Consider the following 18,063-nt stretch of genomic DNA (forward strand, 5'->3'; position numbering starts at 1 on the left):
GGAGAATCGTGTTTCTTAAACATAACATTCAGGTATTGAAAATAATGGCATTGACTGTCTTCCATTTCATCTTAGCATTCCATTTACAAAAGAATTTTCTATGAATTCAATAAACAGCAATGCATTTTCAGGTGCACTTTGTTTCAAACATTGCAGTACAAAAAGGATTATTAGGAAACAGAAATTTATGCAGTTGGTGTCGTAAACTCATTAGACAATAAATCTTTGTACAAAAACGATTATTAGAGTATAGTTATTCACACACACACACACACTCAGACACACACATGCTAACATAAATTCATACTTGGAAATTATTGATTCAACCTGAAATGAAGAGACCGAATGGCAGACAACAAAGAAAGAGAAAAGCTGAAGTAAAGAATTGTCATACTTTACCTCACATGACAGAATGAAGTTATCTAAGGGACTGATGTAGCGGAATAAATGGGTACATGATATCTGGAAGTCTGGTTCGGTAACACCAGTCTCTAGAATACGCAAATTCAATGACACGGAACTGTAGGAGAAAAAAAGGAATGAAAAATAAATCCAAATAGAAAAATAAGATTATAACTGCTTCAACATAACTCACACTTTTTCAGATTGACATCTTCACTATGTTTTAATTAGAGTGATCTTTAATCATCATCAAATCTCATAATATGAATGTATCTTGTTGTTGTTATTGTTGCTGTTGTATATCATCAGTCGACTCTGCATGGCAGAACACCTATGAGCAACTTAATAGGTTGATGATTCATAAGCATAAAAATATAAAATCCGTATATGTCTATCTGGGATGACTTCCAGTGTCTGATCAACATTCAAGTTCTAGCCATCTTGTATTGAGGGGCACACTGTCTGGGAGTCTGTCTCTAGGGAGTTTGTTTAGAGAAGACAGGGTGTGAAATGCCTTTGAAGCTCTTTCACTTGTCTGTAGCAAAAAAAATTAGACAACCTTGGTGGATAGGTCACCAAATACAAAGGGAGAACTTGATATCAATCTGTTGTGTTGGCATCAAATGCATATTTCTTGCTGAAAGTTGTGGTATTCCTACATCTTCCAAGAGTAATCATAATGTAAATGAAATGAATTCAAATGGGAATCATCATCATCACCGTCGTTTAACATCTGCTTTCCATGCTGGCATGGGTTGGAGGGTTTGACAGGAGCTGCAAGCCAGGCAGGGGACTGAACCAAGCTTCACTGCCTGCTTTTGCAGGATTTCCAAAGTTGGATGTCTTTCCTAACACAAACTGCTTAACAGAGTGTAGTGGGTGCTTTTTACATGGCACCAATACCAGTGCTTTATCCATGGTACCAACATGGGTGCTTTATATGTGGTAACAGACACATTATTCAAGACATAATCATCTTTTAATGTTCCTCTTCCATACTGGCATCGACTGGACAGTTTGACAGGACCCAACGGGTCCAAGGACTGCATCATGCTTCAATGTCTGCTGCTTTGGCAGGGTCTCAATGGCTGGATGCTCTTCCTAATGTCAATCATCTGATAAGGTGTACTAGGTATTTTTTTTTATGGCACCAGTACTAGTGAGGTCACCATGCAGCTCACAAGACCAAGATTAAAGGATGAGAGATGGCTGAGGACAGCTTGTTGGGTAAGTTCATCTTTTTCATCTTCGTTATGATTTTGTATGTTTCTGACTCGGCAAAAGAAAAGCAATAGTGGTTATTTAATGCAAAAGATAAAATCAAGAAGGCTTAATTATACTGGAGTAAAGACCCCTTTGGTCATGAATGACCATGGGTTTTCACCCAAGAGAAGAGTGAATGAGAGTAATTGGAGTGGAGATAAAATAAAACAGTGATGATGAGGTGACAAGGTGAACAGAAGGGAGGAGAATGAGAGACAGTTAGAGATGGGGAATAGGTGGTGTGAATATAATGGATGACGATCATGGGTTGAAGGGTAGTCAATGGTAAATATACATTGGAAGGAAGGTAAGGAAGAATGGCGGATGATTGTAGAGAGTGAGTAGAGGATTCAGGGGCTGGATAAGATGGTGTAGGGGTCAATGATACATATGAGTTGGAGCGAGGAAAAGATGAGTAGGAGATGACTGACAGTGAAGAGCAACAGAATACTGCAGTTAGGCTGGTGATGGAGGGAGTCAGTGATGCGTGTTAAGGAAGGTTTGGAGAAGAAATTGGCTGGCATGCAGTTGTGTGTGTGTGTGTGTGTGTGTGTGTGTATGTACATGCACTTGAAGAAAAGGAAGAAGAGGTAGACATGTGTAACATAGAGGGCAATTGGGAGACCTTAAGAGACAGTCTACCGAGTACTAGAGAACAAATTGTTTTGCTGATGTAAATTCCAGCCAGACCAATTATAATATAGTGGTGGAACATGGAAGAAGATAGAACAATAAAAATAAAGAGGCAGGCATGGATGGGTTAGAAGAATAAGGTCTGCAGAGAACATTACTAGGTAGCAAGAAAAGAAGCTACAAGACAGCTCTATTTAGCAAGGGAAGAGGCAGAAAAGAAGAGGCTTGCTAATGTTCTACACCATATGGACCAAAAGGCATAAAGTGTTCTGAATTGAGAGGCAGAGTATACCAGAGAAAACTGAGATGTTTTGCAAAAGAAATGTGTGTGGAACGATGATGATTCACTTGCAATCAGTGATTCGGAAAGGGTTAGGGTTATTAAATGTGGAGAATGCATAGGAGAAAATGAGTCTTTCTAATGTGATCCCAATAGAGGGTCCTGCCATTTGTGCTGACAGTAGTGTTATAGATAGATTAATTTCGAAAATGAAGACTGGGAAAGCCTCTGATTCATCAAGAATTACCACTGAAATGCTTAAAATATATGGCAGTGTAAGATATGGCCTAGTCAATCATTGTTTATCAGGTTGTACAGGAAGGCATCATACCAAATGATTGGTGTAGCAGCATCATAGTCAACTATTGCAAGGGTAAAAGAGATGCCTTAGAAAGAAGTAATTACAGAGATATCAAATTACCGAACCAGGTTGTGAAAGTCACTGAAAGAGTCATAGCTCAAGTTAATTAGAAAGAGAGTTAACCTGGAGGAGATGCAGTTTACTTTCATGCCAGAGAGAAGCACTACCGATGCTCTCTTTATAGTTTGACAACTACAGGAGAAGTATTTAGCTAAAAGTATGCCACTGTACTTCACATTCATTGATTTGGAGAAAGACTTTGACAGAGTGCCTTAATCCTTCTTTTGATGGTCAATATGAAAGCTAGAAGTAGATGAATGGCTAGCAAGAACTGCTCAAGGGATGCTGTCAGCAAAGTGACAGCTAATAATGAGTACAGCAATAGATTTAGTGTGCAAGTAGGAGTTCATCAGAGTATAGTTATCAGTTTCTCATTTAGAATAGTCCTCCAGGCCAAAATGGTGGAATTTAAAACCAGTTGCCCATGGAAAATCCTCTATGCTAATGACCTTGGTTTTTAAAGCTGAAAGTGTAGAAGAATTAGAATTAAAATTCCAAGTAAGGAAAGAAGACCGAAAATCAAAGGGTTTTAAAGTTAAGTAAGCAAAGACCAGGAAAACATGCACAACACTAATCTCTTTGGGTGGCCCTGTTCCATATGTAGACAAGATGTAGGTAGAGATTCTATACGGTGTACTGAGTGCAAACTATGGTTATATAAAATGTGCAGTTAAATTACAGAAAAGCTAATAGAGAAAGTGGTCTTTGCATGTGGCAGATGGGTGATACAAGTGGACTGAACTAAAAGCAGTCAATGACCAGATGGTGAAACTCAACTGGGCAATGCAGTAAGTCATCTGAGACTGGCGAATAAAAGAAAACTCACCTAAAAAGATTAGTTGGTGGGTTATACAAAGTAAACTCTATGATAATTTGCTGGGTTTGAGCATTGATAATCTCATCTTTTTTCATCTTCATTATTATTTTGTATGTTTCTGACCTGGCAAAGAAAAAGCAATATTGATTATTTAATGCAAAAAATATGAACAAGAAAGCTTACTTATATTGGAGTAAAGACCCCCTTTGGTCATGAATGACCAAGGGATTGCACCTAGAAAGTTCCCCTCTGATGTACAAGTGCAGGCAAGATTGTTTATGGAAGACCAGCAGTTGCCTATGCACACCAACCTTCCCTCTCCACACCATTATGTGGACATGTGGTGGAACATGGCCTAGTGGTTAGAGCAGCGGACTTGCGGTCGAGGGATCGCAAGTTCGAATCTCAGACCGGGCGATGTGTGTGTTTATGAGCCAAAACACCTAAGCTCCACACGGCTCCAGCAGAAGGTAATGGCGAACTTCTGTTGACTCTTTCGCCACAACTTTCTCTCACTCTTTCCTCCTGCATCTTGCAGCTCGTCTGCGATGGACTGGCGTCCCGTCAAGGTGGGGAACCTATATGCCAAAAAACACGGGAAACCGGCCCTTATGAGTCAGGCATGGCTCGAGAAGGAACAAACAAACAAACATTATATGGACATAGGATAAGGAGTAAAGACCCCCTTGGTCATGAATGACCAAGGGATTGCACCTAGAAAGTTCCCCTCTGATGTACAAGTGCAGGCAAGATTGTTTATGGAAGACCAGCAGTTGCCTATGCACACCAACCTTCCCTCTCCACACCATTATGTGGACATGTGGTGGAACATGGCCTAGTGGTTAGAGCAGCGGACTTGCGGTCGAGGGATCGCAAGTTCGAATCTCAGACCGGGCGATGTGTGTGTTTATGAGCCAAAACACCTAAGCTCCACACGGCTCCAGCAGAAGGTAATGGCGAACTTCTGTTGACTCTTTCGCCACAACTTTCTCTCACTCTTTCCTCCTGCATCTTGCAGCTCGTCTGCGATGGACTGGCGTCCCGTCAAGGTGGGGAACCTATATGCCAAAAAACACGGGAAACCGGCCCTTATGAGTCAGGCATGGCTCGAGAAGGAACAAACAAACAAACATTATATGGACATAGGATAAGGAGTAAAGACCCCCTTTGGTCATGAATGACCATGGGATTGCACCTAGAAAGTTCCCCTCTGAGGCACAAGTCCAGACAAGGTTGTTTATGGAAGACCAGCAGTTGCCCATGCATACCAGACTACCACCCCCACCCCCTCCATGCCACCGATGTTATCCAAGGGAAAGTCAAAGGCTGATACAGCCAGGTGCCAGTGACATCACAACTCATTTCTACAGCTGAGTGAACTGGAGCAATGTGAAATACAGTGTCATGCTCAAGAACACAATACACAGCCTGGTCCAGGAATCAAACTCACTACCACATGACTGTAAGCCTGGCACTCTAACCACTGAGCCATATTAGTCTCCTAAATTCATATCAGTGTAACTTTTGAAAAGTTACATTGATATAAATTTAAGAGACTATTTTTAATTAGTAGAGGAAGTAATTGCTTATAGTTTAGTTCAAATAGAAATTGAAAAGAATTCTGTTCTTTCATAACTTCCCACCAGATATCAACCTGCAGAACTTTGAGCTGAATACCTACATCAAAACTTGACAAGGTAGGGAAGTTATCTTTTCCGTAGATTAAGCAATAAAATACTTAGGTACATAAGAGAAGTGTGACAACTGAAATTTACAAGAGAAGCAAATTGTGGTAGTCATTCTTATCTTTTGAAAAAAACAAGTAAAATACAGCACCATTACAGTGATGACAAAGTTGATGTGTAGAATTTGATGGGTGGTTCATGCAAATATAAGCTAGACTAAATCTCCAATGCAATTTATTTCCAGAAGCACCACCACTTACACTTCATCTGTAAGGCCACAAAAACCTCAATCAAGATGAATTGATATCAACTCTCAACAGATGACAGTATACAATGTGTATCAATTCTTCCAATCTTTTCCTTGGTTTACTTTGACCCAACTTCATTAGGTGTATTTGCCACCACCACACGCACAAACGCAGACATGCAAAAAGATCATGCTGGGATAAGGTAGTCCGAGACATCTCAACAAAACTGGACACTTTTAGTTGCTCAACCCTTCAATCAAAGCTCTGTGTGATCAGTGCTGACCTGGAATTAAATAAACAACACCTGCAAATGTACAAGACTATCTCACCTTTGTCTGGACAGTTTAGTAAGTGTATTCCTAATATTCGTGGTTCCATCTTGAGTATGATTGGAATCTTCACATAAAACAGGCCATAGATTATTCTGGAGCTGACAACCCTTTTGAGTATGTTGAATGTTTCGAATATGAACTTTGCCCAGCAAATAGCTGCTTCCATCAGCAATATAATTCTGTGTCAGAAAATGAGAAAATTCTATAATAGTAAAAAAAAATCAGAACTTTCTTTTTTGCTTAGAAATATATATATATATTTCTAATTAGATCATAAAGCCATATATCTTACTTTACAGAAACTTTTATTAGAGTGCAAAGTCAATATTTTAATCTGTGAAACTTGGACTAATTTTCTTTTATAAATATTTTGAAGCTTCTATATTTTCTGAAAAGTAAATTATAAGATACATTAGTTTGCAATGAAAGAAATATTATTGTATTGTCTCTCATGTAAGAGCCCTTCAGCTCTTATTCTCCACTGAAGGTTCTACCTGAGATATTGACTATTTCTTTTCTCTTTGTGATAAAGTAACCCTAACCATCAAACTGTTTTTTGCATTTTTCAGTAAATATTGGTTTCAAATTTTGGTACAAGGCCAGCAATTTTAGGGAAGGGATTAAGCTGATTACACTGACTGCAGTGCTTAACTGGGACCTATTTTATTGACTCCAAAAACATGAAAGGCAAAGTCAACCTCAGCAGAATTTTAATTCAAAATGTAAAGATAAATGAAATACTGCAAAGCATTTTGCCTGGCATGCTAGCATTTCTACCAGCTTGTAAGCCTTAATTTTCAGTAAATATTGCCTCTTGATTATGTAAACCAACTCCATTCCTCTTAAATTCTGGGAATTATTTTGTGAATATAAGTATAAGTTTTCTTATACCAAGAAAACTTATACCTAATAGTCTAACATTGGAACATATAAATCCACAACAGAAAAAAAAAAGGGTATTAGTATATGTGGGAATCAAACCCACATCTCTTATTGTTGCAAAAATATTTGATTATCTAGTTGAGCTGTCTGCCAATGGTGTTGAGTCAAATCTACAGAAAGGCTCATTAATCCTTGAAAGAACTTTTAAAGTTTCAAAGATTACATGAGAAAGCAGAAAGTCTTTCATTTTAGAGTAACCAGTTAGACCGATCATTATTTTTTTGTGGATTTTATAAAAATAAATTGTACAAAGAATCCATCACAGATGAAACTTACCATATCTAAATTGTTTGAATCTCTGTTGTACCAAGGGTCCCAATACATTTGATCAAGAAAAGAAGTTTGAAGCCACTCCCACCATTGGTCAACATTTTTGATTCCAAGAAATTGTTGATTCCCTGACCTAGATGAAAAAAAAAAAAAAAATAAAATAAAACAGTAAAACAGAAATCATAACACCACTGTTGTTAATATTTGGCGAGTAAGTTTCCAGTAAACTATTCATAACCAATGTCACATTCCACCTCATTAGATATCTTGTATCTTCTTTCACAGCCATCACACAGAATGTTAAACCACACTGGTATGATACAATAGTTAGAAATAGATATTATGTGTCTAAACAAGACTCTAAAAGACATTTCATTAGAACATCAAGGGGACTGGAGGTGTGGGAGTATTAGTGAAGGAAGAAATCTACGAGAAGGGGTGGGGGTCAAGAGAAAGAGTGACAGAGTAACGACAATAGTGTTAGTGTTTGAGGAAGAAGTGGTGAGGGTGATTTATGGGTATGGTCTGCAAAGTAGAAGAGGGATCACTGAGAAAGAGCAGTTCTTTGATGAAATGGCGAATGAGTGGGACTTACACAAGGTAGATGAATTGGTTTTGGGCATGGGTGATTTTAATGGACATGTTGGAAAATGGATCTAGGGCTTTGAGGGTGTGCATGGGGGGAAACAGAGTTGGGGAGAAAAATGTGGAAGGATGCTGTTGGAGTTTTGTGATGTGAAGGAGTTGTGTGTGGTGAATATGTGGTTCAGGAAAACAGAGAAAAGGAAGGAGACTTTCAGTGCAAGAGGGAATGAAACAGAGATTGATTTCATGTTGGTTGGCAGGTAAAACAGAAAGTATCTGAGAGATATGAAGACAATACCAAGGGGAGTCGCAGCACAGGCTGGTGGTTGCTGACTTGGATAAGAGGAAAGTTAAAAAGTGTGTGAGAAAGGGAACGGTTGAGAGGAGAAAGGTGTGGAAACTGAAAGAAGAAGAAGAAACAAGAGCAAGTTTTGAGGAGAGAGCTAGGGAGTTGGTAAGGGTTGATGCACTGGATTTGTGGAAGTCTTTTAAGGAAGGGGCACTAAAGGCATATGAGGAAGTGTGTGGAAGAATGAAAGGTAGGAGAGATTGAGGAGATACATGGTGGCAGAACAAGGAGGTGAGGGATGCGATAGCAAAGAAGAAGGAGGCACACAGAGCTTTATGTAACAATAGGACTGAGCAAATGAAAGCCAGGTATAATAACAGGAAGAATCGTGCAAAGAGGGTGGTTGCAAGATCTGTGAAGAAGGAGGCTGAGGAGAAGTTGAGCAGGCTGGATGAGAACCCAGATAAAGTGTTTAGATTTATTAAATCAATGAAAAATGATGGAAGAGATGTTGAAGGAGGAAGATGCATGAGGGGGAGTGATGGAAGGTTTATTTTTTGTGAGAAGGACAGGGGAAGAGTTTAGAAGGAGTGTATGGAGGGAATTATGAATGGGATCACAGGGTGGAAGTTGCCGTGGTGAAGGGGCCAATGGAGAGGGTTAGCCAGGAAGAAGTAGTGGAGGCAATGAAGGAAATGAAAAGAAGAAAGGCAGCTGGTGAGTGTGGAAATGATAACTGCAAGTGGAGAGATAGGGATTGTTGTGATGATGGAGCTCTGCCAGGGTGTGCTGGATGGAAGAGGAATGCCGAAGTTATTGGAACATGCAATGAAGATAGTAGAAAGGGTGCTGGAGAAAAGAATTCGGAATGGGGTGGATGTGGACGAGATGCAATTTGGTTTTATGCCAGGAAGGGGGACAATAGATGCAGTGTTCATTGTAAGGAGATTGCAAGTGGAAAACTGGGATAAAGAGGAGTTGTACATGTGCTTTGTTGATCTGGAGAAGGCATTTGATAAGGTTCCAAGGAAGGTGTTTAAGTGGGCATTGAGGAAGAGAGGTGTACTAGAGGTAATAGTGAGGCCAGTGATGAGTTGGTAAAGACAAGAGTTAGAATTGGATCAGAGCTGTCGGAGAAGTTTGCAGTGAATGTTGGTCTGCATCAGGGATCTGTGTTGTCCCGATTGTTGTTGTTGGCAATAGTGGTTGATGTGGTGAGGGGGAGTGCAAGAGAGGGATTGATAATGGAGATACTGTATGCAGATGACCTTGTTCTGGTGAGTGAGATGATGGAGGGATTGAGGGAGAAGTTTTGGAAATGAAAGGAGGCGTTTGAAAGCAAGGGTTTGAAGATAAACTTTGGGAAGACAAAGGTGATGGCAAGTGGGATGAAAGGAGAAGTGTTAGTGAGTAAGGTGGATCCATGTGGTGTATGTGGGAGGAAGGTAATGGCAAATGTGGTGTTGTGGATTTATGGTAAATGTACGGAAATGAAGAAGGTGACCCACCCCAAGACTGGTGAGAGAGTTTGTTTGTGGAAGATGTGAGAAAGGAGCTGGAGGGCTGGCATAACCAGTGGAAACATTATGTGATGAGGTGGAGATGGTGAGAGAGTTTTATTATTTGGGAGATAGGGTGGATGTAAGTGGTGGATGTGAAGCAGCTGTGACAGCAAGAGTGAGACTTGGCTGGGTGAAGTTCAGGGAATGTGAAGCATTGTTATATGGGAAAAAGTTCTCATTAAAGATGAAAGGAAGGGTCTATAAGAGTTGTGTGAGAACTGCAATGCTGTATGGGAGTGAGATATGGTGTCTGAGGGAGAGAGAGATGACAATTTTGAGAAGGGGGAAGAGAGCAATGGTGAGAGAAATGTGTAGTGTGAAGCTGTTTGATAAGAGGAGGACTGAGGATTTGATGGGAATGTTGGAGTTGGAGGAATCGGTGGAATGGTTGGCAAGGGCAAACAGAGCGAGGTGGTATGGGCATGTGTTGAGGTGGGATGAGGAGCATGTTCTGAGGAGGGTGACTGCATTTGAGGTAAATGGAGCGTAAAAGTGAGTAGACCAAGGAAAACATGGAGGGGATAGATGAAGAGATTAGGAGGGTTAGCTTGAGAAGGGAAGATGCCCAAAACAGGGCAAGATGGTGTGAGGGCGGTTGCTATGGTATTGAGATAGATCCACCTGCCCTCATTAACAGGGACAAAATCTGGATTTAAAACAATGGATGATGAAGGTAGTAAAACAACAATGCATAAGGAACTAAAGTCTATGATTCTACAGCTCACATTCAAATAATAATGGCATTCAAAGATTAAAGTATAAGAACAAATATTTAAATAATACAATGTTTATTTAATTACACGCACACACAGACACAGACACACACACACACAGAGTAACTACAATAGCATGTTCTAAATACAGCTTAATTACTTACCGTAGGAAGATGTTCTTAAGGCTTTCATTGAACATGAATGAAGAGTGTGAACCTTTCCCGAATGCCATAACACATAGAACACTAATCATTAGTCCAAGCATTGCAGCATCTCTATTGAAAAGAGAAAAAGAATTTTATCTTCAAAATCAAGACTAGTTTCTGCTCTTGTTTTAATTTATTGATAAATATGTTTACTCCCATTATTTTCTTTCTCTTCTCTATATTCTTCAATCAAAAAATAGAAAATAAAGCATACCTTATAAATTTGTCGAAGTACCATGACTAAGCAAATACTGTAATGCCTTGACTATCATGGCTGTTACATATCCAAAACCTCCCACAGAAATAATTAAAATCTAAAAAAATATAAATATAGGCGTAGGAGTGGCTGTGTGGTAAGTAGCTTGCTTACGAACCACATGGTTTCGGGTTCAATCCCACTGCGTGGCACCTTGGGCAAGTGTCTTCTACTATAGCCTCGGGCCGACCAAAGCCTTGTGAGTGGATTTGGTAGACGGAAACTGAAAGAAGCCCATCACATATATATGTATATATATATATATATATATATATATGTGCGTGCGTGTTTGTCTGTGTTTGTCACCCCAACATCGCTTGACAACCGATGGTGTGTTTATGTCTCCGTAACTTAGCGGTTCGGCAAAAACGAGACCGATAAAATAAGTACTAGGCTTACAAAGAATAAGTCCTGGGGTCGATTTGATCGACTAAAGGCGAAACAAGTAAAAGAGTAAAAGAGAGAGTATACCTATTGGCTGAAGAAACCCATGATATACCGAGGAGTCTGTGATATAAATTTACATATATTAGCCAGAAAAATCCATGATGTACTGAGTGTGCGATAGGTGAACCATGATGTACAGAGTGCATGATAGGTGAACTGCAAACTGGCGAGGGATTACTATACCTTAAACCTAGTCTAATGACTGGATAACAAAGCCTTTAAAAGAGTCTTGCTCTTCCTTTTTATAGAACACTAGACAACCTGTGAACTGTTGGGTCACTGACAGTTTAGGTTATAAAACATTGAAGCTGATTTCAACACTGTATTGAAATGAAAGTTAATTTTATGATGATTCAATTAAATATTTAAATTTGTTCGTGTCATCATAGGTTTGAGTTACAAGTTCATGTTTCAGGTTTTGTTGATTATTTACAGCATTTAATAGACTTCTGGGATAAACTTGAACTCCAGGAACACCATTTATTTATGGTGTATGTGTAAAATTCTAAAAAATGCAATTAATTTTATGTAAACATAAAATTAATGGAAACAATATTCCCATTTCAGGGTTATGCTACTTTCAGGGTATTTTCCCATTATGCATGGTTTTAGTTATTTATGAAGGTACCCCCAAAAACCGCCAATTTAGGGAATCCGTGGTCTGATTTACACGAAACTTGTTTTATTCCATTTGTACTCACATTTCAGCTGTACCTTACTTTCAGAGTATTTTCCCATTATGCACTGGTTTGGCTGTATTAAATTACAGACAAGCAAGCACACAAACAAAACTGGCATAATTACAGATGTTAACCATCCCGACCAACTTTGTTGCCTCATAACTTCCAGAAAAATGGACACTCTTTAATGAAGTTTTCAACAAATACCACTTGATGTGCATTCAGAGTAAATAGGGATTTATGGTAAAGAATTTTTCAAGGGGGTAGGGAGTTTCGGAAAATTCACACAATCTGACCTTTTTTCCTCATAACTTTCAGGAAAATAGATATCTTTTGATTAAATTTTATACAAATACCTTTCAAACAGCATAGATTATGATTACAAAGAAATTTGCGAGGAAAATTTTTTCTGAGGGGGTGGAGAGAGGAGTTTCGGATCAGGAAGACCAAATAAGTTGGAACTACTCTGTTTTAATGGAGATTTTTCCTGTTTTCTTTTTTAAATCACAGCCTTGGAAATGATGTGGGTGGGGAACATATTTGTATAAAAACAAATTTAAAAAATTTTTTTTGTACACCCCCATCCCTAATCATCCCACTCCTGACCGATTTTGGTCAATTCATTTTTGCACTTCAAAACCATGGGAGGAAGCTTTTCGGTAAAAAAAAATATTGGAAAAATTGTTTATATTTCCAGAGGAAAAAGTGAGTGATTTAAGGGAGATTTGGCAGTTGTTTCCAGCACATCCCAAGACAATCCTCCTCGTTTCTTGCTCACTCTCAAATGTATTGATGTTTTTTAATATTTTTCTCCTCATAAATACATTTATATGCTATAAAAAAAAAAAAGAATTTGAAAAATTATGATTTTTTTGCAAGTCCACACCCTGCCCTTGATTGTTTCTGTTTATAAATTAAAATATCGGAGAGCCTAAGAAGGTCATGGCTGGCATTTATCCACATGATATGTAAACAATAATTCATTTTAATAGTATACTTTTCTGTTAGAAAATGATTTTTCTTACACACACACACACACCACACACACACACACACAGCAAAATAAGCTGTGAGTTTTCATATATTAATAATGATGATGATAATAATAATAATAATAATAATAATAATAATAATAATAATTGGCTTGGCTAAAAAAGGGGCAATTAAAAAAAGTAACAGAGAGCCTAATTGTAGCAGCCCAAGATCAAACAATTAAAAACAAACAACTTGAGAAAAAATATATGGAGAGAATGTGTCCGAAAAATGTAGAGCCTGTGGTACTTGGAACGAGACAGTGGTACACATTGTGACAGAATGCCCCAAGTTGGCACAAAAAGAATATAAGAAATGGAGGCATGAACAGGTGGTAAAAGTTTTACAATGGAAACTGTGCCAGCAACAGGGATTTGAAGCTGGAAACACATGGTACAATTATTGAGTTGAAAGAGTATTGGAATTGGAGAAATGTAAGATTTTGTAGAATTTTTCTATTCAAACGGACTAGAAGTCAAAAAAATAATAATAGACCAGACATAGTAATTATAGATGTGGAAAAGTGAAATTGCTTACTTATCAAACCATCATGTCCATTTGATTCCAAGATTGTAAAGAAACAGGAAGAAAAACAAACAAAAAACAATCCTTTAAAATTTGATATAGAAAGAAGAGGGTTAATATCAGTAGAAGATTGTATCAAGTTAGCTAGAGTAGATATAGACTCCTATATAGGTAATAGTGAAGAAAGTGTATTAAAAGTTGCTAGAGCCAAAGCAAGACATAGGGAAACCAAAAAGCCAATTGAAGTTAAAAACCAGAAAAAAGAACAGAAATTATCTGACTGGCAGAAGGTGTTGCATGGTAGATTCCCAAAGATAGTTGCAGCAAATAGTAATAGTGGGACATGGTTATGGTTGCAAGAAAAAAAAAGCTGTAGAGGGAGACAGGAGGTTTGTTAGTAACTGCACAAGATCAAGCATTAAGGACTAATTGGATAAAAGACGAGATAGATAAAAAACGAAGTAGATTCCCAAAGTAGATTATGCAAATCAAAAGAGGAAAGTGTCATCCACATAGTAAGTGAATGTAGCATGTTGGCACAGAAAGAATACAAGAAAATACACAGCAATCTAGGGAGAGTAATCCACTGGGAGCTATGTAGAAAGCTAAGATTTTAACATATTGATAAATGGTATGAACATGAACTTAGTAAAGTACTAGAAAGTAAGAAATATAAGATATTGTAGGACTTTAACATTCAGACTGACAGAGTAATAGAAGCTAGAAGGCCTGGTTTGATAGTTGTAGACGAAGAGAATAGAAAGTACCAGATAATTAACTTTACAGTCCCAAATGATGAAAAAAAATCAATATGAAAGGTATAGAAAAAATAGCAAAGTATCAGGACTTAGCTATTGAATTAGAGAGACTATGGAAAGTGTGGGTAAAATGTATCCCAGCAGTTATAGGTGCATTGGAAACTATCCCTGAAGATCTGAACAAATGGATAGAGGAAAATAGGCATAAAATCCAGTGTAGTAGAGCTGCAGAAAACAATGTTTTTAGGCACAGCTAGGATACTTAGGTGTGTTCTTGGCATCTAAGGTTACTTGTAGCCCGATGTTAGGATATTTTCTTTTCCAACAGTCTAATCTGTTGAGTGTATATGAAACTAATAATAATAATTATAATAATCACCATCATCATCATCATCATCAACAACAACACCATCATCATCATCATCATTTAAAATCTGTTTTACCTGCTGGCATGGGTTGGACAGTTTGACAGGAGCTGGTAAGACTGGGAGCTGCACTAAGCTCCCTTGTCTGTGTTAGCATGGTTTCTATGGCTGGATGCCCTTCCTAATACCAACCACTTTACAGAGTGTACTGGATGCTTCTTATGTGCCACTGGCACTGCTGCTTTTTACATGACACCAGCACCAGTGCTTTTTACGTAGCATCAGTACTAACAGGGTCATCAATTAACTAGAAGGAAAGTGTTAGTTACCAAAAATTTTACCTGAAAAAGGAATATGATTTCCTTTCTTTAATAGACTTTTTACTGGAATTTAACAACTGCTTTTTCTGGGGTGGCCTTGAAAATCGCAGGTGTCGTGATCGTTGACGAGCAGCAAATTCCTGTGAGAAATAAAATAATATCCTGGTGAACTGGTGTAGTGAGGAATTATGTTAAAAAAAAAAGAAAAGAGACTGGTATGGCTGTGTGGTAAGAAGCTTGCCTCACAACCACATCATTCTGTGTTCAGTCCTACTGCATGGCACCTTGGAAAAGTGTCTTTTACTATAGCTTTGGTAGGCAGAAACTGAAAGAAGCCTATCATATGTGAGTGTGTGTGTGTTTGTGTCTATGCTTGTTGCCTACCACCACTTGACAACTGCTGCTGGTGTGTTTACAACCCCATAATTTAGCAGTTCAGCAAAAGACACCGATAGAATTAAGTACCAAGTTTTAAAAAATAAGAACTGGGTTAATTGATTCAGCTAAAAAATTCTCCAAGGCAGTGCCCCAGCATGGTCACAGTTTAATGAATGAAAAAAAGTAAAAGATCAAAAAAGATAAGAAAATAATTTATAGAAAACTTAGAATACGTTTTAAAATCAAAAAACAGTTTCAAACACTTTATACATTACTAGCAGTATTGCCCAGCTCGTGCGCTCGTGCGTTCTATGCATGCGTGAATTAAGCTAAACTTGGATGAAGTTCAATCAAAATTCAATTATTTTGGTTTTAAAATCAAGCATTTAATGCCCTCTATTTTTGCGCTTATGTGTTCCATTTCTTCAATAGGAAGTATGTAGAAGCATTTCATAAATTTTTGTTGATCAAATAATTGCATTGTTGAATTATTCTTTTAGATCAGTATTTCTCAACGGGGATTTCAGAGAGTTGCTGGCGATGTATCGTGATGATCAAAAATCCGGCCTGCTAAAATTTGGTTAAAGTGATTCAAACTGCAGACTCAATGCAAAATGGTCACATTTAATTCAAAGCGTTAAAAATGTTATGAAAACAATTGGTATGTGTTCACAAAGACCAAACGATTAATACGAAAAAACCCTCCAGGCTACATCCTGAAAATTCATTTCTTTGCCGAATTTCTACAATGTTTACAGCGATTTGTTTTTATATTTTTATTTTTTATTTTTCATGCAATTTACGCATGCTTGCACGTGTGGTGAACACAGTTCACGTCAAACAGCTGACTGAGTAAAGTTCACTATTCAATGCATGGGATAAGGCCTAAACAAACACATTATCGATTTTTGCACTTGCGAGATGAATTTCGGAACAGAAATAGCGCAGTTCAATTTTCATTCGCCTAAACTTTAAGTGACCCATTTTTGGTGGTTCTATGATTTGTTGGCTAGGAGGAGATGTGCTGGGAAGTTAAACACACTGACACACACAGAAGTCGAGTTTTATATATATATAGATTTACACATGGAGAGAAATAGTCAGACTTAACAATGAGTTTAAACAGAACTAAATAATAGGGATTTTCTTTGTACACAAACTCATATTAAGTACTTATTACCACTTTTGGTGTTGAATAGTTCTGGACATAAAGGAAGAAAATCATGTTTGAGGTAACAGACAGTCACACACTAATCACACAACAACTAATCAAACCAAACAGCAACAAAAATCTCTAACTTACTTTGTAGAACTACTTATTGCTATTAAATGAACTATAAAAATAAACTTTCTTTGATATCGAGTGTGGTTTTTAAATCTCTAAAATATTTCCTTTTTATATTTAGAACTGTCTTCTGGACAACTAAGTATCCCTCAGCTGTTCCAATATTCTCTACCCTGATCACATCTCACTTAACTATCAAAGTTTCTCGTAAAAGTGAAAGTTTCAACACAGCTGAAAGTTCATGAGAATTTAATTCCAGATTTGAGTATAAGTTTATCAGAACTAAAAGCATAAAGTCATTATTGAAACATAATAACGAACATAATAAGAAGTTATAAATTCATGTTATAAAATAATTTCTATATGATTAAATTACAGTATAATAATATATTTATAAAACTCAAGAAAAATTGAAATAAATACAAATAAAGCAAAACGAGGTTATAAATCTTTTCTAGAACCCACCTTCTAGAAGAGGTCTCTAAAATTCTCAGTTACATAATAGGAATTTAACTGTCCATTGCGTGCATGACAAAGATCAAGAGAAATGGAAATTTGATGAGGTTCAGTCCCAGCATCAGGGCTGGTCAACATTTTATATTTCTAGTTTCAAGATGAAAGTTACTTTACCTTGCATTCTTCACAACATACTGGTTGTTTTCTTTTCTTGTATTCTGGTTTCTCTCCATAAAAACCATCATCATAATGGTCAAATATTGCTGGATTTGAACGGTAGTTGTAGGCATTGTAGACTGTAATGATGAAGATCTGAATGGAAAGTGAACAGATGTTTGAAGTATAGAAAAGTGAAAGAGATCGTGAAAGGGATCATACCTGACAAAGAGGATGTGACAGTGATAGAATGAGAAGTAAAATGCTAACCATAGCAGGATTAAGGTTTTCAAGAGATTACGAGAAACGACAGAAGAAGCTTTAAACTGAAGGATAGTGTGATGAAAGGAGAAAGCAAGAAATGGCAGTTTGGCAATGTAAACAATAAATCAGAGGTGATGATGAGGACATGGATGAGGATGTTATACTGCAATTTTATGAGAAGACAAATACTTACACAGAGAGGATGTGTGATGAAGACACAAGTTGTAAGACTGAAGTAAACTGATTGCAACCACATCATACATTTAGTATGACCAAATCTAGAAAGAAAAAGAAAAAAAATTTCAAACTTAAAAAAAAAAATATCAGAAAATTTTGACTTAGTAAATTGAAAATGTTCAGTATAACATCTTATGTAGTAGTGGTAGTAGTTGTAGTAGTAGCAACAGCAACAGCAGCAGTTACACCATCCTCAACAAACTCTCTAACAAAGGCTGTGTTAAAACCAAAATGTTGGCACACCATGTTAGTAATA

At 37.5% G+C, this 18,063-nt stretch overlaps 1 protein-coding gene across 1 annotated transcript in view; it reads right to left on the reverse strand.

Moving 5' to 3' along the window:
• The window catches only part of LOC115216328 (polycystic kidney disease protein 1-like 1), a 235,489-nt gene that overhangs the window by 23,448 nt on the left and 193,978 nt on the right, over positions 1-18,063 (reverse strand). Inside the window, exons 48-55 of the mRNA XM_029785550.2 lie at positions 17,764-17,848; positions 17,325-17,462; positions 15,053-15,171; positions 10,607-10,717; positions 7,300-7,426; positions 6,079-6,260; positions 3,826-3,939; positions 400-520 (exon numbers count right to left, since the gene is read on the reverse strand). Coding sequence (XP_029641410.2) covers positions 400-520; positions 3,826-3,939; positions 6,079-6,260; positions 7,300-7,426; positions 10,607-10,717; positions 15,053-15,171; positions 17,325-17,462; positions 17,764-17,848 — 997 coding nt within the window. The remainder of the gene's footprint in view (positions 1-399; positions 521-3,825; positions 3,940-6,078; positions 6,261-7,299; positions 7,427-10,606; positions 10,718-15,052; positions 15,172-17,324; positions 17,463-17,763; positions 17,849-18,063) is intronic.

This window comes from Octopus sinensis, linkage group LG10 (assembly GCF_006345805.1).
Source record: "Octopus sinensis linkage group LG10, ASM634580v1, whole genome shotgun sequence".
Taxonomy (NCBI): Eukaryota; Metazoa; Mollusca; class Cephalopoda; order Octopoda; family Octopodidae; genus Octopus; species Octopus sinensis.